General features: G+C 43.3%; 1 protein-coding gene across 6 annotated transcripts in view; it reads left to right on the top strand.

Annotated features, from left to right (window-relative positions):
* Positions 1-24,280, top strand: part of CEP78 (centrosomal protein 78) — a 94,184-nt gene that overhangs the window by 27,036 nt on the left and 42,868 nt on the right. For 5 of the 6 annotated variants that reach the window (XM_073670826.1, XM_073670818.1, XM_073670833.1 and 2 more), the window contains exons 5-9: positions 1,582-1,654; positions 3,988-4,091; positions 16,190-16,364; positions 19,795-19,908; positions 20,479-20,543. In XM_073670826.1, the coding sequence (XP_073526927.1) occupies positions 1,582-1,654; positions 3,988-4,091; positions 16,190-16,364; positions 19,795-19,908; positions 20,479-20,543 (531 nt within the window). The remainder of the gene's footprint in view (positions 1-1,581; positions 1,655-3,987; positions 4,092-16,189; positions 16,365-19,794; positions 19,909-20,478; positions 20,544-24,280) is intronic. The other variant, XM_073670850.1, reaches the window with a different exon arrangement.

Below are 24,280 nucleotides of genomic sequence, written 5' to 3' on the forward strand. Positions count from 1 at the left end.
TCAAATTCCTATGACTTGTATGCCCATATAGATGGCTTAGGAGGGTTAATCCTACTGACAGATGCCCTTTGAGGATCATTCTCAATTTATGTCCCAAGAATATAATACCATTCACATTTTATAATAAAAATCTGTATAGTCTTTTGCATCCTCCCCTGCCCATGAGATGTGGTATGATCAGACCATGTTTCATACACGGTCAGACACTGCCATTACACAGGGGCACATTTATAAGATTATCTCAGCACAGGAACATTTTATTTAAACACATCCAATTGTGGAAGTTATTATTATTCCAAGATCTATCAATTAAAACTAACTGTCGTTCGTGGGAAAATCCCTTTAAATATTTATGTTTACTTAGGCCCCAATTTATTAAGACTGGCTTTTTATTCGCCAGTCTTAATGGGGGGCGTGCAGGAATTGGATGTGCTGACTTTCTTTGTGAGTAAAAGATTTCTTTAGGAGGCGCACTTCAGAAATGTTTTTCTGTAAGAAATTTTGCATTGCAAAAAATGTGACTTTCGAAGTATTTTACACAAGTTTTCTGGCGTAAACACTTTGATGAATAGGGGCCTTAGGTTCTAGGTTTGTGGTCCACAGCTTGTTACCTGTCAGATGCATGTTTGTAAGGGCTAGTACGGCTCAAGCTGAGTGCATTACAACAAAACATCTGATCACACCTGGACCAATGTTAGTCTATAGGGTCATGCACATGTCAGATTTTTTTTTTCCTCTGACAGTCTGTCTGAATTTGATCCGATACTCGGATCGCACTTGGCCATGCAAGTCAATGAGTGCATGGAAATCATTGGATTGCAGTAGGATGACATCTGAGTGCAGTCCGATTTCTGCACACTGACACAATGGAGAAGATGGAGAAATTTTGTTCTCCATCTTCTCCTCAGTGTGCTCCGATTTTCTCATCCGAGAGAATCGGATCACTTTATGCTGACTCTGATCCAACTCTGATCACAATGTCATTTGCATAATCTGCCCAATTCTCTTGGATGAGAGAATCTATGGCTTTCTGCACAAGCTCTAACTGAAAGTGATTGGTGATAAACAGTCAGGCTAATGGGTCCGAGCACCTGCAATAGTTTATGTAAAGTCATTGAACTGCCAGCGTTCATCACCAGCACCATGTCATGCTCTCTGGCCACCTCCACACTTTGCTACTTGTACTGTTTTCTTCCTTCCCTCCACTCCAATATTATTCCTGCCTGCATGCAATAGGCGGCATGCAGGCCTCTTGCTGTAACAGAGTGTTTCTTCCTTCTGTGTTATGAAAAGTAGCCCTGTACTCATCTATGATGACCTAAGGCCCTAAAAATGGACAGAGGTTTTCTTCATGAGACAAAGTATAACTCCTTGTTGGCATTGACCAAATATCACAAAAGTGTAGGAATATTTATATACATTAGATTGTTGGGTTTCTTATTCTTACAAGCTATAATCAAACCGAAAACTGTTTGAAAGTTTCATACAAATTTAATGTGTTAACAAGTTAATTATACTTATTATTTCTGTATATAATCATGTTTTAAGCTTGTTTTTTCAAGTGACTTGTTTTTTACTAAGGGCTTAGCTGCCTCGTCATCATTGGAGAGCTTAGCTTTACCATATTGTTCAGGTGGAGATGAAGGCCTGAAAAGTAAGTACATGAAGTAGATCTATCTGTTCTATCTTTGTCCTATGTGAAAGTATTTCAGTAAGCATTAGTCTCTTGTTACACACTTTCTTTTGCCATATTTTAGAAGACTCATTATTGTTGTGTCATCATATTTTTTTGTTTAGGAATACTGAATTCTGAATAAATAAAATCAGATATCATGTAAACCAGTGTGACTAGAGGCTAGCTACAAAATGTGAGCTCTTGATGCATATCCTGCATACTAGTTAGTGATTTCCAAGTCTATCTTTATTAATGAGCTAGAGACATTCCTATTCTGATAAATCTTTAACAGCCTTAGGCAATTTTGTATACACATTTAGTTTATGTGCACTATATATTCCCAGTGCATATGATTAATTAGTCTATAGACCTACTAAAAGAGTATATATGGACAGGTCAATAGGGTTTTACGTTGGGCCAACATGTTGGCCAGAATTTTAAAAAAGATTTCTGATGCGGATTTGCAGTTTAAACTGCCATGGTTCCCAGGGCAGTGGAGTCGGAGCCCATTTTGGTGGAGTCGGTATAAAATGGTCCGACTCCTAACATATATAATAAATTGGGTACAGTAGTTCAATGCAGTTTGTGGAGAATATTTTTTCATAAGAATTTGGGAAAGTTATGAAATGTCCTATTCCTGATCTAAGGGTCTAGACTTTTAGCGGAGATTAATCTGTGCTACAGTAAATTTATCACTTAAACATGAGCCATGTATGAGGGAGTCTGAGTTGGAGTCGGTGTCATGGAAATTGAGAAGTTGGAGTCGGAGTTTTGGCTTACCGACTCCACAGCCCTGATGGTTCCATGCCTGGATTAGCACAATTTATTTAGACTAATCCATGTATGGCTAACTTCCATGGTTTCCAGGCAGAATTAGTATGGAAATCACTTCAGTAAAGTATGTTTTACATATCTGACATTTATGGTTCAAGTATAGGCCATGATGTCTGGATCGGCCACCTGATCCGAACTCAACAGCCTGGCATATACAGTACCTATGAGTCTGTTGCATTTGGCTTCGGAGACGAGATGTCAGCCAGTACAGATGTCACTTATTGAAGAGATTTTGATATCTGCTGCTGTAAAATCTGAGGACGTATGTATGAATTGCCCATTTTCACTTGTTTGTGACCGATTTTTCCACACAAATTTCGACTTGGAATATACTCTGAAATCTGTGTAAACTTTGTCAATTAACACTAATTCTAGTAAGACTATTTTGAAAAGCTAAGTAAGGGAAGCATATTAAATGCTGTCGGCTACATGCAGAAAATGTTCTCATGTGACCTTTTTTTTCCCTTGGATGAAGTCATATTGACTATAAAAAGACAGGCTCTGTGCTGATTACTGGTTATATCAATTAGCATGTACAACGCTGTCTTTGTTAACTGTCAAGCTTTTTCTTTATTGACACTTGATGTTACACTTATCAGGAAAAAATGTAACTATACAGTTTGCAAAGCAATAGACAGTGAGTCATTAATTCCCATCAGAATTTACTTTATTGACTTGCTTCTTTTAGTTTGAGGGTCTTATTTCTACTGTATTCTTGGTTGCCATGGAGAATAGAAGAGTTTAAATTTAAAATTGTATTTTTGAATCTGTAACGCCTTCTACAATCAGCTGTTATGTTGTGCTCCAATATGTTAATGAACATTCAATGTAGCAATCACTCTTTATATAACAGCTGTTTCTGATTTATGCACTCCTTATCTTATGACTCTAAATCAATGGTGTACAACCTTTTCTCGTACGAGGGCCACATTGATATGTTGAATCACACGCAAGGGCCTCAATAAAACTTAGAGGGTTATTACCATCTGAGACTTTTCCAGAATATCTAAATTATTTTCTATAAATGCCTGATGGCTAGAAGTCCAGATAGTGGAACCTGCTCCTATGAGAATAATATGATTCACCTTTACTCATAGTTAGTATTTAGGAGAGGGGGTCGCCATGTGTGAATGTGGCTCTCCCCATTGTTTTTATGGCATTTAAAATTTACAATGTAGAGAGCCACAAGCATAAATGGCCACCTGTAAAAATCACATACATCTTTTGGAGTAACAAAGAGGGGTTAAGGGGGCCCATTCCCGTTGAATTTATGGGGGGCACAAAGATGGCTATTTGCCATGCCACTTCTCTTTTTTTTTTAAATGGAAACTACATGCAAACAGCCACACACAGGCAAGCGTCTGTTCGGAATTTTGTGGTATCAACAAGACTCTGGAAAGACTGATGACGTTGTGTTTTTATTCTTTACGATATGTGTGTAGTATTTTTATTCATTGAATTATGTTCTGTCCATACAGTAATTTGCAAAAGTGTGAAAAATTCGCCAACAATCAAAGTAATAGATTTTACTGGGTGTAATCTGACATGGCATGGAGCTGAATGGATAGCAAGTATTGTAAAGGTATTTAAAAGATTTGAAACATTGCAATATGCATAGACGATATATGCAGCATGATGTTTTGTTCATAAGTTATGCATATAGTCTCAAACGGGGTCATTTTTTGTCTTTTAAATGTATTATAACTTAGACATTTATCGCCCCGTATTTTGCTTACATTAAAGGGAATCTACCAGTAGGGTCAACCCTCTTAAGCCCTCTATATGAGCAAGTAGGTAATAGAAAGCTGAATGATACTTTGATATCTGTGATCCGATGTCTTATTCCACTGAAATCCATGTATTTCTTCTATGTAATAGATCTGTTCCAGACTATGGGCCGGACACTGATCTGCATGAGAATCTGCCTCCAGAGCTTATCTATAATATACTTACCTTGTAATGTCTTCACATCCTGTTCCGTCCAGATGTGTCTGGATCCCAGAATTCCAAACGGCGGACGTTGGTCCACCGCCATATTGGGACACCCAAGTGATGGGTGTCTCAATATGGAAACCACTGGTGGTACCAGCCTCTTGCGCGGTACCACCAGCGTAACACCGTCGCCAACACGCCGCCGCCGGGATCAGCCGAATGATTCACTGACCGCCGCCATCTTTGTACAGGTGGAGCGCATGCGCGGTTTTAATGTGACCGCCGCTATCTGCCTGCACAAAGATGGCGGCGATCTGATTTACTGCGTGGGGAGACAGCTCAAACGAGAGAACACATGAGGGAGGAAGACAGCACAGGGGTGGAGAGAGAGAGCAAACAAGGGGGAAAGCACATGGGGTACACAGGTCAAAGAAGAGATCACATGAGAGGAGAAGATAACACAGGGGTGGAGAGAGAGAGCAGACAAGGGGGGAAAGCACATAGGGTACACAGGTCAAAGAAGAGATCACATGAGAGGAGAAGGCAGCAGATGGGGGGGGGGAGAGCACAGGGGGGAGACAGCTCAAACGGGACACCACAGGAAGGAGATAGACAGCAGACAAGGGGGATAGCACATGGGGTAGACAAGTCAAAGAAGAGAGCACAGATGGGGGAAGTCAGCACATGGGGGGAAAGAGAGAGTGGGTAGGTGGGTGAGCACATGGGGGGGGGGTGAGATTCTCAGCGCTGCAAAGCCTGGCCCCATCGTGACATTACCGCCCTCCCGATACAAGAGCATCAGGCCTCAATCTAGTTTTAAATAAAAGGGGACATTACCAGTGTGAGACATGTAACAGCTCTGCTGTATTGCAACAATATTATAACCCTGTCTGCCTGTGAGATGGAAGCTGAGAGGAACCTGCAGATGTGTCAGTTAGGCCACGGCCCCACTATCAGTATTTGGTCAGTATTTTTTCTCAGGAGTGGGGGAGCCAAAACCAGGTGAGGAACAATCAGAGAAAAGGTATAATAGAAACAAGTGCACCACTTCTGTATTTACAGTTATATGAAAAAGTTTGGGCACCCCTATTAATCTTAAGCTTAATGTTTTATAAAAATTGGTGTTTTTGCAACAGCTATTTCAGTTTGATATATGTAATAACTGTTGGACACAGTAATGTTTCTGCCTTGAAATGAGGTTTATTGTACTAACAGAAAATGTGCAATCTGCATTCAAACAAAATTTGACAGGTGCATAAGTATGGGCACCTCACCAGAAAAGTGACATTAACCCCTTCCCGACCCGTGTCACACCGTTTGTGACATGGAAAACAGTTCGTTCCCGACCCATGTCACAGCGTCTGTGACATGGAGGGAAAGACCCCCTGCAGCGCCTGCGAGCGGGGTCGCTCAGGTGTCACAGTTGCTACTGCAACTGGACATCCTGAAGTCGACCCCCCGGGGGGTGGATTAACCCCCCCGTGCCTGGGACCCCTCCGATTGGCTGTTTCATTTTCACTTTTAATGAAACTGCCAATCGGTATGAATTAAATATTTCACCAATGAAAATTGGTGTAATATTTAAATCTGGGCATGGCCTGATGCTTACAGCATCAGCCATTGGCTGGGGGGAGTGTCACCTCTGTCCCCCCCTCCCCCCAGATCTGATTGGGGGGCTAGCGTCACATGGATACTAGCCCCAATCAGATGTGAAGGGAGTTTTTAATGATGGCCGCAACTGCCCGTCCATGGATCGGGTGCCGGCCGTTGTGGACCCTCTGCTGCTGCCTCCTGTGGACCCTCTGCTGCTGCCCCCCCGTGGACCCTCTGCAGCTGCCCCCCCGTGGATCGCCTGCTGCCGCCGCTGATCGCCTGCTGCCGCCGCTGATCTGCATCAGGTAGTATTGCCCCCGCTCCCCCCCGACCCCCCCTCCACTCCACCCCCGACCCCCCCCCCACTTTCATACCTGCACCCCGACCTCCGCTCCCTCTGCTCCCTCTCCCACGTCTTCATCCACCGGCTGCTGCTCTCCTTCTGACAGCCGGTGGACTGTGATCACAGCAGCAGCAGGCTCAGTGTAAATGCCCTGCTCCTGTGATCAAACCCACCATCCCCCAGTCCCAGTGATATCACACCCCACCTCCCAATAATCACCCCTCCCCCCAGTGTTCACCCCCCCTGTCCCCAGTGTTCACCCCCCCTGTCCCCAGTGTTCACCCCCCCTGTCCCCAGTGTTCACCCCCCCTGTCCCCAGTGTTCACCCCCCCCTGTCCCCAGTGTTCACCCCCCCTGTCCCCAGTGTTCACCCATCCCAGTGATCATCCCCCCCCCCCCGCAAACCCAGTGATCACCCCCCTTGCTGCTGCCGGCTCCTGCCCCAGTGATCACCCCCCTTGCTGCTGCCGGCTCCTGCCCCAGTGATCACCCCCCTTGCTGCTGCCGGCTCCTGCCCCAGTGATCACCCCCCTTGCTGCAGCTGCTGGCTCCTCCATCTCTTCAGCCCCCCCCTACGCCTGACAGCCCCGTACGCCTGACAGCCCCCGTACGCCTGACAGCCCCCGTACGCCTGACAGCCCCCGTACGCCTGACAGCCCCCGTACGCCTGACAGCCCCCGTACGCCTGACAGCCCCCGTACACCTGACAGCCCCGTACGCCTGACAGCCCCGTACGCCTGACAGCCCCCTACGCCTGACAGCCCCCACACGTGACTGCAGAAGGTTACACCAAGCACACACACACACACACACACGTACACTCACACTATAGTAAAGTTTCGATTTTTTTTTTTTTTTTTTTTTTTTTTACACACACACACAGCACACAAAATGTCCCGCCCGTCCCACTCATCCCAGTCTAGGGCGTACTCAGCTTAGTAGGCTATGTCAGGTTGGTGTGTGTGTTGTAGTGTGTGTGTGTGTGTGTGTGTGGTGTATACACTACAATATACCACACCACAGACCAACCTGACATACACTACACAATGGTGTCCACTAACAAATTGGAACCATGTTGCGTTTGGAGAGTCCCTGTGTGCCCAAACATTAGAGCTCCCCAACAAGTGACCCCATTTTGGAAACTAGACCCCCCAAGGCACCTATCTAGATGCATAGTGAGCACTTGAAACCCCCAGGTGCTTCACAAATTGATTCATAAAAATGAAAAAGTGGAAAAAAAAACACTTTTTTATTTTTACGGATTAATTTGTGAAGGACCTGGGGGTTCCAAGTGCTCACTATGCATCTAGATAGGTGCCTTGGGGGGTCTAGTTTCCAAAATGGGGTCACTTGTGGGGGAGCTCCAATGTTTGGCCACACAGCGGCTCTCCAAACGCAACATGGTGTCTTCTAACAATTTGAGCCGACAATTTGTTAGCGGACACCATGTTGCTTTTGGAGAGCCGCTGTGTGCCCAAACATTGGAGCTCCCCCACAAGTGACCCCATTTTGGAAACTAGACCCCCCAAGGCACCTATCTAGATGCATAGTGAGCACTTGGAACCCCCAGGTGCTTCACAAATTGAGTCATAAAAATGAAAAAGTGGAAAAAAAAACACTTTTTTATTTTTACGGATTAATTTGTGAAGGACCTGGGGGTTCCAAGTGCTCACTATGTATCTAGATAGGTGCCTTGGGGGGTCTAGTTTCCAAAATGGGGTCACTTGTGGGGGAGCTCCAATGTTTGGCCACACAGCGGCTCTCCAAACGAAACATGGTGTCTTCTAACAATTTGAGCCGACAATTTGTTAGCGGACACCATGTTGCTTTTGGAGAGCCGCTGTGTGCCCAAACATTGGAGCTCCCCCACAAGTGACCCCATTTTGGAAACTAGACCCCCCAAGGCACCTATCTAGATGCATAGTGAGCACTTGGAACCCCCAGGTGCTTCACAAATTAATTCATAAAAATGAAAAAGTGGAAAAAAAAACACTTTTTTATTGTTACGGATTAATTTGTGAATGACCTGGGGGTTCCAAGTGCTCACTATGCATCTAGATAGGTGCCTTGGGGGGTCTAGTTTCCAAAATGGGGTCACTTGTGGGGGAGCTCCAATGTTTGGCCACACAGCGGCTCTCCAAACGCGACATGGTGTCCGCTAACAAATTGAATGGAAAATCGGCTCAAATTGTTAGCGGACACCATGTTGCGTTTGGAGAGCCCCTAATGTGCCTAAACAGTGGAGCTCCCCCACAAGTGACCCCATTTTGGAAACTAGACCCCCCAAGGCACCTATCTAGATGCATAGTGAGCACTTGAAACCCCCAGGTGCTTCACAAAATGATCTGTGAAAACAAAAAAGTACTTTTTTTTTCACAAAAATTTTCTTTTAGCCTAAATTTTTTAATTTTCACATGGGTAACAGGATAAAATGCATCCTAAAATGTATTGGTCAATTTCTCCTGAGTACACTGATACCTCATATGTGGTCATAAACCACTGTTTGGGCACATGGCAGGGCTCAGAAGAGAAGGAGCGCAATTTGACTTTTGGAGCTAATTTTCCATTCAAAAAGTAAAATGGCGCTCCTTCCCTTCTGAGCCCTGCCGTGTGCCCAAACAGTGGTTTATGACCACATATGAGGTATCAGTGTACTAAGGAGAAACTGACCAACAAATTTTAGGATGCATTTTATCCTGTTACCCATGTGAAAATTAAAAAATTTAGGCTAAAAGAAAATTTTTGTTAGAAAAATAAAAATGTTCATTTTTTTCTTCCATGTGGCTTTAGTTCCTGTGATGCACCTGAAGGGTTAATAATCTTCTTGAATGTAGTTTTGAGTAGCTTGAGGGGTGCAGTTTTTGGAATGGTGTCACTTTTGGGTGTTTTCTGTCATGTACACCCCTCAAAGGGACTTCAAATGTGATGTGGTCACTAAAAAAAATGGCTTTGCAAATTTTGCTGGAAAAAAGAAAATTTGCTGATGAACTTTGAACCCTTCTAACTTCCTACCAAAAATTTTTTTTTTTCCAAAATTGTGCTGATGTAAAGTAGACATGTGGGAAATGTTATTTATTAACTATTTTGTGTCACATCACTCTCTAGTTTAGCAGAATAAAAATTCAAAATTTGAAAATTGCAAAATTTTCAAAATTTTTCCCATATTTTTGATTTTTTCACAAATAAACGCAAATATTATCGACCTAAATTTAATACTAACATGAAGCCCAATATGTCACGAAAAAACAATCTCAGAATCGCTAGGATCCGTTGAAGTGTTCCAGAGTTTTTACTTCGTAAAGGGACACTGGTCAGAATTGACAAAAATGCCAAGGTCTTTAGGGTCAAAATAGGCTGGGTCCTGAAGGGGTTAATATTTAGTAGATCCTCCTTTTGCAAAAATAACAGCCTCTAGTCGCTTCCTGTAGCTTTTAATGATTTCCTGGATCCTGGATGAAGGTATTTTTGACCATTCCTCTTTGCAAAACAATTCCAGTTCAGTTAAGTTTGATGGTCACCGAGCATGGACAGCCCTCTTCAAATGATCCCACAGATGTTCAATGATATTCAGGTCTGGGGACTGGGATGGCCATTCCAGAACATTGTAATTGTTCCTCTGCATGAATGCCTGAGTAGATTTGGAGCGGTGTTTTGGATCATTGTCTTGCTGAAAGATCCATCCCCTGTGTAACTTCAACTTTGTCACTGATTCTTGAACATTATTGTCAAGAATCTGCTGATACTGAGTGGAATCCATGCGTCCCTCAACTTTAACAAGATTCCCGGTGCCACACAGCCCCAAAGCATGATGGAACCTCCACCAAATTTTACTGTGGGTAGCAAGTGTTTTTCTTGGAATGCTGTGTTTTTTTGCCGCCATGCATAACGCTTTTTTGTATGACCAAACAACTCAATCTTGGTTTCATCAGTCCACAGGACCTTCTTCCAAAAAGAAATTGGCTTCTCCAAATGTGCTTTTGCATACCTCAGCCGACTCTGTTTGTGGTGTGCTTGCAGAAATGGCTTCTTTCGCATGACTCTTCCATACAGCTTCTCCTTGTGCAAAGTGCGTTGTATAGTTGACCGATGCACAGTGACACCATCTGCAGCAAGTTGATGCTGCAGCTCTCTGGAGGTGGTCTGAGGATTGTCCTTGACTGATCTCACCATTCTTCTTCTCTGCTTTTCTGATGTTTTTCTTGGCCTGCCACTTCTTGCCTTAACAAGAACTGTCCCTGTGTTCTTCCATTTCCTTACTATGTTCCTCACAGTGGAAACTGACAGGTTAAATCTCTGAGACAGCTTTTTGTATCCTTCCCCTGAACAACTATGTTGAATAATCTTTGTTTTCAGATCATTTGACAGTTGTTTTGAGGAGCCCATGATGCCACTCTTCAGAGGAGATTCAAACAGGAGAACAACTTGCAAGTGGCCACTTTAAGTAGCTTTTCTCATGATTGCATACACCTGGCTATGAAGTTCAAAGCTCAATGAGGTTACAAAACCAAAAAAAGTGCTTTAGTAAGTCAGTAAAAAGTAGGTAGGAGTATTTAAAACAAGAAAATGATAAGGGTGCCCATACTTATGCACCTGTCAAATTTTGTTTGAATGCAGATTGCACATTTTCTGTTAGTACAATAAACCTCATTTCAAGGCAGAAACATTACTGTGTCCAACAGTTATTACATATATCAAACTGAAATATCTGTTGCAAAAACACCAATTTTTATAAAACATTAAGTTTATGATTAATAGGGGTGCCCAAGCTTTTTCATATAACTGTATCACCCAATCCTGGTTTTGGCTCCCACTCCTGAAAAAAATACAGCCCGAACCGAATACTGACCAAGTACTGATAGTGGGACCGTGGCCTTATAGTCACACACAGTTCTGCACTGAGCTCAGGAGAGCAGAGAGCAGCCATTACATGTCTCACACTGGTAACTCCTCCTTTTATTTAAAATAAGCTCTTTAGACAAATTCTCATGGAGATCAGTGTCCGGCCATAGTCTGGAACAACTCATTTACATATTTAAAAAACGTGGATTTCTCTGGAATAAGACATCGGATCGCAAATATCAAGGTATCATTTTATTCAGCTTCCTATGACCTGCATATGGCTTAGGAGGGTTAATCCTACTGATTTCTTTTAAGCAAATCTGAATAAATTCTGCCAATACTATTCCCTTAACCCCTTTATGACCTTTGATGTACCCATACGTCATGGTCATATAGGGGTTCCCGACCTTTGATGTATGGGTATGTCATGGCGATAGTGCAAGGCACAGGAACTCGTCTTAAGTTATATCCAAAGCCCGGCTGCCTCCCGTGTCTCCCAGCCATCTAAATGCTGTGGTATCGATTTGGAGCATTTAGAAGGCTGTGGAGGAGCCCTCCTTCCAACCGGCGCCCCCGTGACATCACGATCATTGCCATGGCAATCAGAGGTAGTTATGACGCTTCCGGGTCAGCCAGCTACAGCAAGCCTTTTAGACCATGCCAGGAGCATGGTCTAAAGGCTTCTGTCAGTGTCTCACTAATGGTTATAATACATTGCAATGCATTATACCAGCGATTAGAGTAATAAAAGTTAAAGTTCCATAGAGGGACTAAGTAAAAAAGTTAAAAAAAAAAAGTGAAAAATATTTTTAAAAAATGACAAAATAAAGCACAAAAAAAGAAAAAAATATATTATACCAATAAATACACATTTATGTAAAAAAAAAAAAAAAAAAGTACACACATTCGGTATTGCCGCTTCTGGAACGACCCGACCTATAAAACTGTCACACTAGATAACCCCTTCAGTGAACTCTGTAAAAAATAAAAATAAATAAATAGATAAATAAAAAAACATGGCAAGAAACTATGCTTCTTCATCATACCGCTGAACAAAAAGTGTAGTAAAATACAATCAAAAAGTTGAATGGAAATAAAAATGGTATTGTTGAAAACGTTATCTTGTCCTGCAAAAAACAAGCCGCCATACAGCTCTGACAGCTGAAAAATAAAAGGTATAGCTCTCAGAATGTAGCAATTCAAAAATAATTATTTTTTTCAATAAAAGTTTTTGTGTAAACGCAGCAAAACATAAAGAAATTATATAACTGTGGTATTGCTGTAATCAAATTGACCCGAAGAATAAATCTGTCTTATCACTTTTTCCACACAGTGAACGTCAAAAAAAAAACAAAAAACATAAAACAATTCCTGAATTGCTGGATTTTGTTCATTCTGCCTCCCAAAAATCATAATAAAAAGCAATCAAAAAATGCTATGTACCCTAAAATGGTACCAATAAAAATGTCGGCATAAGTCTGTTGGCAGAGATATGGAAAAATTATAGCTCTCAAATATGCCGATGCAAAAATGTTATTTCTCGGCGCTGATTAATCCTGCGCTCTACGCTGAGTGCTTACACCGCGGTTTCCGTATAAATTTCTGAAATGCATGATTCAGATGGAAGATTCCCTATAATGAGGCAGATGGAGGCACTGTGGACACCGTCTGGCCTATGATCCCGCGGTGTCCGTCTTTTTATTAGGCATGCCCACAGTTTTGTCCACCTCTAAAAAGATGGACACCGCTGAACAGAGGCCAGACGGAGTAGAGAGTAGTAACTCTGCTGCTTCATTATAGTGAATGGGCCCCTTGGGGGTTTCATCTGAATCGCGTCACTTGGAGATTTAGGTGGAAACCTCGATGTAAAAGCTCAGTGTAGAGCACAAAATAAATGTGATCCAAAATGTAATGTAAAATATTCTCAACAAAAGCTTCAACTCAATCCACACAAAAAAGCAAGTCCTCTCTCAGGTCCATCATTTGTTAACAGAGATATAGGTGGCTTCCACATTACTGGTAGTACAAAGCGTCTGGAAAAGCGCAATGGCTCCTCACTCCCCAAAACAAATCCAGTGAATTCTGCTCTCCAAATTCCCAAAATACAAATCCAAAACCCTGGCACTGCAATGTACAGGCACTACTTAAAAGGCAGATTTGCAATTTTTAATCAGCAACATCCATTACTGCTTGTTTCTGGAAAACACACATGGAGTCAAAATCATCACTACACCTAGATACATTCCCAGAGGGGTGTGATTTCCAAAATGGGGTAACTTGAGAGGGGATTCTGCTGTTTTGGCATGTCAGGGGCTTTTCAGATGTGACGTGGCATCCACAATTTGTTCCAGCCAAAATTGCGCTCCAAAATTCAATTAGCACTCCTTCCCCACCAAACCCTACCGTGTCCCAAACAGTAGGGTATCTATGTACTCAGGAGAAATCGCACAACATATTTTGGGGTCTATTTTCTCCTGTTATCCTTGTGAAAAGAAAAAATATGCTGCTAAAGCAACATATTGTATTCTTTCATTTTCACATCTCAACATTATAAAACTCTGTGAAGCACCTGTGGGTTCAAGGTGCTCACCACACCTCTAGATAAGTTCCTTGAGGGGTGTAGTTTCCAAAATGGTGTCAATTGTGGGGGTTTCCACTATTTAGGCACATCAGGGGCTCTCCAAATGGGACAAGGCTTCCCCTATCTGTTTCAGCCAATTTTGCACCAAAAAAGTTGAAGGATGTTACTTCCCTTCCGAGCCCTGCCATGTACCCAAAAAGTAGTTTTCTACCACATGTGGGGTATCTGTGTATTCAGGAGAAACTGCACAACAAATTGTATCGTCGATTTCTCCTATTATCCTTTTGAAAATGTAAAATTTGTGGCTAAATCAATATTTTAGTGGGGAAAAGTAAAATTTTTATTTTTTCTTTCCACATTGCTTTAATTCTGATGAAGCCCCTAAAGTGTTAATACATTTCTTGAATGTGGTTTCAAACACTTTGAGGGATGCAGTTTTTAAAATGGTGTCACTTTTAGGTATTTTCTGTCACATAGGGCACTGAAAGTCACATCAAAAAGGATATGGTCAGTAAAAAAAATTGTTTTTGTATATTTTGGTGGAAAACGAGACCTTGCTGATAAACTTTTAACCTTCTAACTTCCCAATAAAAAAAAAAAAAATTGTTTCATAAATGATGCTGATGTAAAGTAGACACGGTGTAAATGTTATTTATTATCTATTTTGTGTGGTATTACCATCTGTTTTAAGGGTCATAAAAATTCAAAGTTTGGAAATTGCAAAATTTTCACTTTTTTTTTTTTGTCAAATTTTCTATATCTTCATAAATAAACGCAAATCATATCGACCTAAATTTACCACTAATATAAACTACAACATGCCACTAAAAAATTGCAGAATCACTGAGATATGTTGAAACGTTCCAGAGTTACTACCTCATAAAGTGACACTGGTCAGAATTGAAAAAATTGGCCTGGTCACGAAGGTGAAATCAGGCTTGTGATGAAGGGCTTAATTCACATCCCTATGTCCTGCGTAACAACAAGACTGAATGTCTCATCAGAAATCACCTATTGTTTAAATTTGGTTTTGGTGTTAAATGTATTCTTTATTTGTTTTTGATAATGTTTTTCACATACAGATATAAAATATATATATATATATATATATATATATATATATAATCATATATTTATCAAAACTAAAAATGAGAAATCTTGCATTTTTCACACTGGCCATTGGGGCTTTTTTTTTTAGACACTAACTTCCTGTGTCAGTATATCCACATGTACTTTATCAGCAATGAACAGATACCGGTCCTATGTTATAAATTGATGCATTCAATGAGGTCATTGTGAAGAGAGGGGTGCAGGGTCAGCTGTGGCATCACCTATTATGCATGTTAGATCTCGTGTTATCAGCTGTGTATAGAGGTGTTATCAGTCATTGTAATTCTGCCTCTGATGGGAAACTGCTGAAAACTCTCCCTGAGGCTGTGTGCCCACGTAGCGTTTTTCAAGCGTTTATGCTGCGGAATTTCCGCAGCGTAAACGCTTGTTAAACGCTAGGTAATCCGCACCCCATGGTCCCCAAGGGGATTCCGCATGTTCTATGAACATGCTGCGGATTTTTCCGCAGCGTTTATGCTGCGTACAAAAATCCGCAGCATGTCATTTAATTTTGCGGAAGCGCAGCCATTGACTTGCATTGAAACGCATAGAAACCGCGACAGTACATTTGTACAAGCGGCTTCTATGCGTCTCTATGTGCGGATGGTACCCAGTTCTGGAGGAGAGGAGACTCTCATCCAGACCTGGGTACCATTGTACCTGTAAAAAAAGAATAAAATAACAAATAAAGTTATATTCACCTGTCCGGCGGCTTCTCTCTGAATGCCAGCATCGCTTGAGGACCTGCGGTGACGTCACAGTCATGTGACCGCAGGCCCTTCACCGCTCTGTCTCGCGATATGCCGGCAGCCAGGAACCAGACAGGAACGAGCGCTGCAGCACACGCCGGGGCATCGGGGGTGAGTATAGCTTTATTTGTTTTAATTTTTACGGTCACACTGTATAAATCCATGCCGTTTGCATGGATTTATACAGTGTGACCTAGTTGTCAAGCACTTTCCAAGTGATGCTATCGCCTGGAAAGCGCTTGTCAATCTGCATGCGGAAACGCATGTGAATCCGCATGTGGATCCGCATGTATTCTGCAGGTAAAACACATGCACAATCTGCATGCGTTTTTTCTGCCAGGGAGATGCAGAAATTTTCTGCTTCATTTCTGCATCGTGGGCACATAGCCTGAAACAACAAGAATTATGAGTCTCAAATGCGAAATATTCCCAGTAGCTTGTAAAAAGATAGTCATATGAAAAAAAGCCATTGCCAAAAAATAAATTCTGTTCATTTTGTTTATTTTTTGTATAACAGCATTTTGTTCTTTAAGCATCAGGCAACAAGAAGGCATAGTGAGGCTTGGGCTGAAAGCTTGCGATATAGACGACCTGACCTTGACTGCATGACGGGGTTGAGACGAATCTCCTTGAACTGCAATACGCTAATCGGAGACCAGGGAGCAAAGGCTATAGCAGATATTCTTGTAGAGGACCTGTGGTTGAAAGGTATGAGAAATGAATATTTCACATGTCAACAGGTTTAACCATAAAAATTAATTATATTTTGCTAAAAACTCAGCTACAGGAGAAATCAGGGGAAATTAGCTCTGATATAATGAATGATCACTAGGCAGCACGGTGGCTCAGTGGTTAGCTTTGCAGCGCTGGGGTCCTGGGTTCAAATCCCACCAAGGACAAGATCTGCAAGGAGTTTGTATGTTCTCCCTGTGTTTGCGTTGGTTTCCTCTGGGTTCTCTGGTTTCCTCCCACACTCCAAAGACATAGGGATAGGAAATTTAGATTGTTAGCCCCCAATGGAGACAGCGATGATAATGTCTGTAAATTGTCTGAATTGTAAAGTGCTGTGGAATATGTTGGCACTATATAAATTAAAAGATTATTATTATCAGTTAGTATTGCGCACGGTGTTGTTAGATCCTAGTAGCAGTGGTCTGGTACCTTCGTTCCTACAATAAAGGGTTGTGTTTGGGATTCAAAATAAAAAAAAAAGATTCTAAGCAAAATTTGCACAAAACTTCACATTTCAACTACCGTATCCTCAGACAGCCCACATATGTAATTAAAATGTACTTTGCAAACAACTGTAAGATGTACATCAAATATGTCTGCATTCACAAGTGCGTAAGCTCAAGAAATAGCCAACATAGTCTACAAATTGTATCAGGAAGCTGCTCCTTAGTTCAGCAGACTCGCAGTCAGGCCAGGGCTTCTGGCCATCATGCAGTTGCTGATTCATGCTCCCTGTACCATGTACATAATGAATCAGAGACCGGCTCCATTATTGTATCCATGTATGTTTCACACACAGAGTTTCAGAGAAACATTCCCCTTCTAACATCTAAAGTGTCCGTTAAAAAAAAAAAAAAACTAGGAGAGAAAATCCCATATACTTACCTCGCAGACTGGTGCAACTCCTGCAATGTCTCGGCTGTGTCATCTGGCAGTCACGTGACATGAACATTGTCATGAGACTGCAGGGATAGCACAGTGCCGACATTGCAGGAGTGGCGCCGGTGTGATAAGTTTCTAATTTTTTTTTTATTACATTAAGGATCGTCAGCTGTTAAGAAAGGGCTGTTTAAAAGACTTACTTAGGATCATGTGGTTAGCATGACTAGTACAAGATGTGGCTTCCCTGTCCCGCTGCTCTTGACGGACAGGTCTTTCCCTTGTCAATCTAGGGGAGTGGTGCATGGTGAAGCCACTAGGGATCTTGGACTAGTCACATAATCTCCGGCCAGCTTTTTAAAATATGCTTTTTCTGAAATGACTCAGTGTTTGAGTGAAATGTACATAGCTGCAATAACCAAGCCGATCTCTATCAGTTTGGGCAGCATAAAACAGTTGACAGGTTCCCTTTAACTGTACCTGCATTAAAGATGCTATCTGGGACTATTTATTTATTTTACTCTGGGCCTAAGAGCTAACAGGCAGGTAGTTGCTACCTACTTGTGCTTGACGCCAATCTTCATCAGCATAGTGTGGTCATAGACCGATTGCTGGCGATTCTGTGGCTTCCGCTGATGTCGCATCGACAGAGCAGTGGCTTCTCTTCAGCTCTGTTGATGGGGCATGATCGCCGACATCATGAGGACTGAAAGCCGGCTTCCTGAGCCTAACTGCTGGGAGCCGACTGTCAACCAGCATGACACCAGCATTCACGCCCTGTTGACAAATGCAGCCTGGAAGAGGAAGAGCTGGTCTATTGATGTGAAGCAGCTGAATCTCTGGCAGGAGCAGTGATAACCACTCTGTGCCGGGTGGAACAGGTAGGTAGTTAGTTATGAGTCAGTTCGTTTTTAGGCCCATAGTAAAAAAAAAAAAAAAAAAAAAAAAGTTCTGGAGAAACTTTTTTAACCCCTTAACGGCCGCCGATGCACATTAAAACGGCGGCCTTATTCCCTCATTGCCATTTTAAAACCGCGATTGGGAATAAGGCTAGACAGCCCAAAAAAAAAAAACACGCAGGGATTGCCCGCCATGCATGGGTAATTCCTTCATGTTTTGTTTTGGGTGTCTAACAGCCGCAAAACATGCGAGGCAAGCATGTCACTCGAGGACCCGCGATACCCGATGCAAACCCAAGTAGCGAGCACTGTTGCTCAACTCTAATGACAACCTTAGGTTGACATATGGAATAAGTTATCACTTTCTGTGTAATACCTTTTGGGTTCAAAATCCTCATTATACACCTGGATAAAATCCTTGAGGGGTGTAGTTTCCAAAATGGGGTAATTTGTGGGGGGTTTCTGCTGTGCCTTAGGGACCCTGCAAATGCGATGTGGTGCCTTCAGTGTATTTCATCCAATTTGTGTTAAAAATTTCAAATATTCAAATTGACAGAACTTTTTGACTACATTTGGGGTCCACTTCTTGGTGTTGCCTCTTGCAAAAATGAAAAATTTGGGGCTGAAGCAAGAACTTTTGCAATATGACAACCTAATGTTATCAGATTTTGTGTTGTACCTGTAAGTTCAAAATGCTCACTGTACCCCTGGATAAAATCCTTGAGGGGTCACTTGTGGGGGTTTTCCACTGTTTAGGCACATCAGGGGCTCTCCAAACGCGGCATGGCATCCGCCCTCGATCCAGCCAATTTTGCGTTCAAAAAGTCAAACTGAGCTCCTTCCCTTCCGAGCCCTGCTGTGCGCCCAAACAGTAGTTTTTCCCCACATATGGGGTATCTGCATGCTCAGGAGAAATTGCATAACAAATTTTGTGGTCTATTTTCTCTTGTTACAATTGTGAAAATAAAAAAGTTTGGGTCTAAAGTAAAATTTTTGTGAAAAAAAGTTAAATGTTCATTTTTTCCTTCCACGTTGCTTCAGTTCCTGTGAAGCACCTGAAGGGTTAATAAACTTCTTGAATGTGGTTTTGAGCACCTTGGGGGAAGCAGTTTTAGAATGATATAATTTTTGGGTATTTTGTGTCATATAGACCCTTCTAAGTCACTTCAGATGTGACGTGGTCCCTAAAATAAATGGTTTTGTTGGAAAAATGAGAAATCGCTGGTCAACATTTAACCCTTCTAACTTCCTAACAAAAAAAAAATTATGTTTCAAAAATTTTGCTGATGTAAAGTAGACATGTGGGAAATGTTATTTATGAACTATTTTTTGTAACATAACTCTCTGGTTAAAGGGCATAAAAATGAAAAGTTCGAAAATTGTGAAATTTCCAATTTTTTCGCAAATAAACGCATATCGAACAAATTTTACCATTTCATGAAGTACAATCTCAGAATCACTGGGATGAGTGACACTGGTCATAATTGTAAAATTTGGCCTGGTCATGAAGGTGAAAATTGGCTCCGTCACTAAGGGGTTAAGGCTGCTAGAAAACAATAGACCAAATCCTCTTTCAATCTGTTAATAAAATATATCATTGAGTTGTCATATTTTTTCTTCCTCTCTAGCATTAGACATGCGGCAGTGTGGAATTTCCAGTGAGGGTGCAAAAGCATTTCTTCATGCATTGCAATCTAACACAACACTGATGGTCTTGGATATAAGAAAGAATCCACTTATTGGTATGGATCAGCTTTATTTTGCTTACAGGATTATCTTCCGTTCCTCAGCCAGCCTGACTTCCTGGTTGTTTGACAGTTCAGGCTAACAGCGCCACCACGTTGCTGACAAACACACACGCACCTGGAGTTGCCGAAGGAGGTTAGCAGCACAGATTGGGAGCTAACATGTATGCTCCATAGTGTGTGCTAATATTGCTAATATGAACTGTGCATATTTTCCCATTACTACAGTACAGCTGCTGGGGTGGTCTTGGCAATGAGCTGTAAACAATAAAAGAGAAAAAAAGCATATTAGGAGAACGGGGGATAATTCAATCGGGAAGTAATTTTAATTGTATAATGTGCTGAGTTTTATTTTGAACTGTGTTTTAGAAAACCATGTGAATGTTAATCCAAATGTTATCCTTATAAAGCTGTACATTTATCTTCACAAATCAAAGCATCTAACATAAACTCTTCAAGGCTAGTGTAAATTCAGCTTTTATTTAATAGAATTGCTTTATGCTTATTTTATGTGTATATTGGCTGTAGCTGAAAATGATATTGTCACAATTTTTTCTTTTCCTCTAGACCATTCGATGCTCAAGACTGTTATTGAAAGAGTACTTTTGAATTCCCATGACACAAATTCTGAGGTATGTTTCCATGTTGTACAGTACATTGCAAAGGACTTAAGACCCCATAACCGCTGATATCAACAGGTTCAGCAAACAGTCTAATGCGTATAGAGGCCCTGGGACAAATGATTGTCAAGGGGGGTAAAAGGGAACCTGTCACGTCCTTTGCTATTAAACTGCCACCAGTGTCTTGTTAGAGATGCACAGTGCATCGCTAACATGTTTATCTCAAGCAAAATGACCCACTGCTTGGCACAAAAATCACTTTTTATATTTGATGATTGCCCCCGCATACTTTCTGGTTTAGTCATATGGGTGGGCGGCTCTAGATTTCAGTCATAGTCAATCAAATGCGTTTTGAAATTTTCCATGCCCATCGTATGAGCATTCCTTCTCATCATTGCTCCTTACGTCACCGCAATCTTCCAGCAGATCTCATCCTTCTGCAATGACGCTCAGCTTTCTGGGAATGCGCACTGAATCTGGGTGTACGTCCGAGCTTCACATCCTATGTGCGCATGCTCCGGAGCTGCTGAGCGTCAGTGGCCACATGACAGTTTGTGAGCGCGCAAGCTATGCGTGCCTGTCTTCCTGCTCACCGCACTGATGCTCAGCAGCTCCGAAGCATGCGCACTTAGGATATGAATCTGGAACGTACACTCAGTGTCATTGCACAAGGAGCGGGATCTGCTGGGTGATTGCGATGACGTAGGGAGCAGTGATGAGAAGGAATGCTAATACGATGGCCATGGAGGATTTCAAAACACATTTGATTGACCATGACTGAAAAGCTAGAGCTGCCCACCCCTATGCATAAACCAGAAGGTATGTGGGGGCAATCATCAAAGTGTAAAAAGTGATTTTACTACTGGGTCGTTTTGCTTGAGATAAGCATGTTAGTGATGCAATGTACATCACTAACAAGACTCTGGGGGCAGTTTAATAGCAATAAAGGACGTGACAGGTTCCCTTTAAGGATTCCGCATGTCTGATTTTGGACTGCCAATCTTTTTACTGTCCCTGAGATGAGACGCTGCCAGATATGTCTAGCAGCGCCTCTCATAGAGAACACAGGAGCGCTCCTGTGTATGGGACGAGATTAGCTGCCAGCCAAACCATCGGCTGAACCATGGTTTGGCCGCCAACCTTATAGAGTGTCTGGGGGGGCAATCATCCTAAACGCACGTCAAAATCCACAATAAGACTACCTAAAAAGGCACAAGCTGAAGGTTTTACAATGGCCCTCACATCTGAACATCATTGAAAATCTGTGGCTAGACCTCAAAATAGAAGTGCACAGAACTGGAAGAATGGATGAAAATCCCTCAAACGAGAACTGAAAGACTCTTGGCTGGCTGCAAAAAGCGTTTGTGTAACATACCTGGCGGCGTCCTTGCATAGTGGTCCATCTCCCACTGTGCAAGAGCGCGCACTTGATCTCCTGTCCAGAATGTCTCTCTGGCTTCCCTCCATGCTGTCTGTTTGTGTCTGTTTCTGCTGCTTAAGGGCGGCGCCCGATCACTTCCTGCTTTTTGTACCTGCTGTGGGTCACACCCCTTGTGCGTCCTCAGCCTATTGCTGTCTGTCACCTGGTATATAGCTCAGCTGCTCCCATCTATCCCTGCCTGAGCATAGTGTTTCATTCAGTGTGTGCTTGCACTCTGAAGGTGCCAGGTCCCGTTCTGTGTTCTCTTGTCTGCCTATCCTGGAGGCTGTATTTCCAGGCCTGTCTGAACACGCTCCTAGCCTGTTCCTCCTGCCTTCTAGGGGCCGATTACCTAGACCCGTTCCTGTATCTTGTCTGACCTGTCTGAACACGCTCCTAGCCTGTTCCTCCTGCCTTCTAGGGGCCGATTACCTAGACCTGCTCCTGTGTCTTGTCTGTCCTGTCTGAACACGCACCTTGCCTGTTCGTCCTGCCTCTCTGGGGGCCGTATTCCCAGACCCGCTCCTGTATTCCGCTGCAGTGTCGGTCTCCTCCGTACACTCAGTTCCAGTCTGAACTCTCTCCTATCCTTTACCTGTTTTGCCTCTATGTCCGTTCCCTTCCTTTTTCTGCAGAGTCTGAACTCGTACCTAACTCCTGCTTGTTGTCTCTGTACTCCTGTTTGTGAGTTTGTGGTCCACTCGCTACTTCTCTGCTAGTACCCTGTGGGTGTCTGGCTCTGCCTTTCCCTTCCTGTCTGTTCCGTGTGAACAGAGCCCTGTCCCCCCCTACTCAGCCTAGCCTGCTCTGACTCCTTTGCCCTCTGCTCCGGCAGTCCTGTCCTGCCCTGCTTCTGCCCACTGCTCCGGCAGTCCTGTCCTGCCCTGCTTCTGCCCGCTGCTCCGGCAGTCCTGTCCTGCCCTGCTTCTGCCCGCTGCTCCGGCAGTCCTGTCCTGCCCTGCTTCTGCCCGCTGCTCCGGCAGTCCTGTCCTGCCCTGCTTCTGCCCGCTGCTCCGGCAGTCCTGTCCTGCCCTGCTTCTGCCCGCTGCTCCGGCAGTCCTGTCCTGCCCTGCTTCTGCCCGCTGCTCCGGCAGTCCTGTCCTGCCCTGCTTCTGCCCGCTGCTCCGGCAGTCCTGTCCTGCCCTGCTTCTGCCCGCTGCTCCGGCAGTCCTGTCCTGCCCTGCTTGTGCTCGCTGCTCCTGCAGCCCCGTCCTGCTCTGTTCTTGCCCACCGCTTCGGGCGTTCCCTCTCTGCTGTGGTTGTCTACCGCATCTGCGGTTCTGTGACCCAGGGTCTTAACCTTTCTGTGCTCCAGCCCGTCCTTTCGGCCAGTACCTCCCTGCCTGCATACTCGCCTGTATCCACCCATCTGCATACCTGCCGTGTTTGCTTATATCCACCAGTCTGTGCCAGCCTAACCTGCCTGTTCCTGAGTCCCAGTGTGTACTGGGTCCTATCCCGCCTGTGTTCCTACCTGCTAGTGCCTCCCTGTCTGCACTCTAGCTGTGCTTGCCTGTACCCCTCTACCTGTATTGTTCCTGAGTCCCAGTGTGTACTGGGTCCTATCCCGCCTGTGTTCCTACCTGCTAGTGCCTCCCTGTCTGCACTCTAGCTGCGCTTGCCTTTACCCGCCTGCCTGCATACCAGTCGTGCCTGCCTATACCCTCCAGTCTGTGCGCCAGCCTAACCAGCCTGATCCAGTAATCCCTGTGTGGGTCAACCCCCGTGTCCGGAGTTTGACCTGGAGTAGCACCTGGTCCCTCTGCCCGGTTTCTCCCTGGTGCACTGGCGTCGTATGCCGTCGTGCCATCTTGGTCGGATCGGCCAGATACTTAGTCACGCCCCTCCAGGCACTCTCCGGTTCATGGTCCAGTGGAATCACTACAATCACACGCACACGCCGCTCAGCCCGGGCGTGTGCATAACAGCTTGCAGGCTGTGATACTTCCAAAAGGGGGTACTACTAGGTACTAACAATGCAGGGTACCCAAACTTTTGCATCGGCCCATTTTCCTCTTTGTAATTTTTGAAAATATTGTATATCACAAATATGTTATATGAAAATATATATACAGTATATATATCACCAACCATTCACATTTAATTTAGGTGTATTCGTATAAATGGCCCACCCTGTGTATATATGTGTGCGTGTATATATACAGTACAGACCAAAAGTTTGGACACACCTTATCATTTAAAGATTTTTCTGTATTTTCATGACTTTGAAAATTGTACATTCACACTGAAGGCATCAAAACTATGAATTAACACGTGGAATTATATACTTAACAAAAAAGTGTGAAACAACTGAAAATATGTCTTATAT

The sequence above is a fragment of the Phyllobates terribilis genome, unplaced genomic scaffold (assembly GCF_046119375.1).
Source record: "Phyllobates terribilis strain yellow unplaced genomic scaffold, ASM4611937v1 Scaffold_1__5_contigs__length_1240528914, whole genome shotgun sequence".
Classification (NCBI taxonomy): domain Eukaryota; kingdom Metazoa; phylum Chordata; class Amphibia; order Anura; family Dendrobatidae; genus Phyllobates; species Phyllobates terribilis.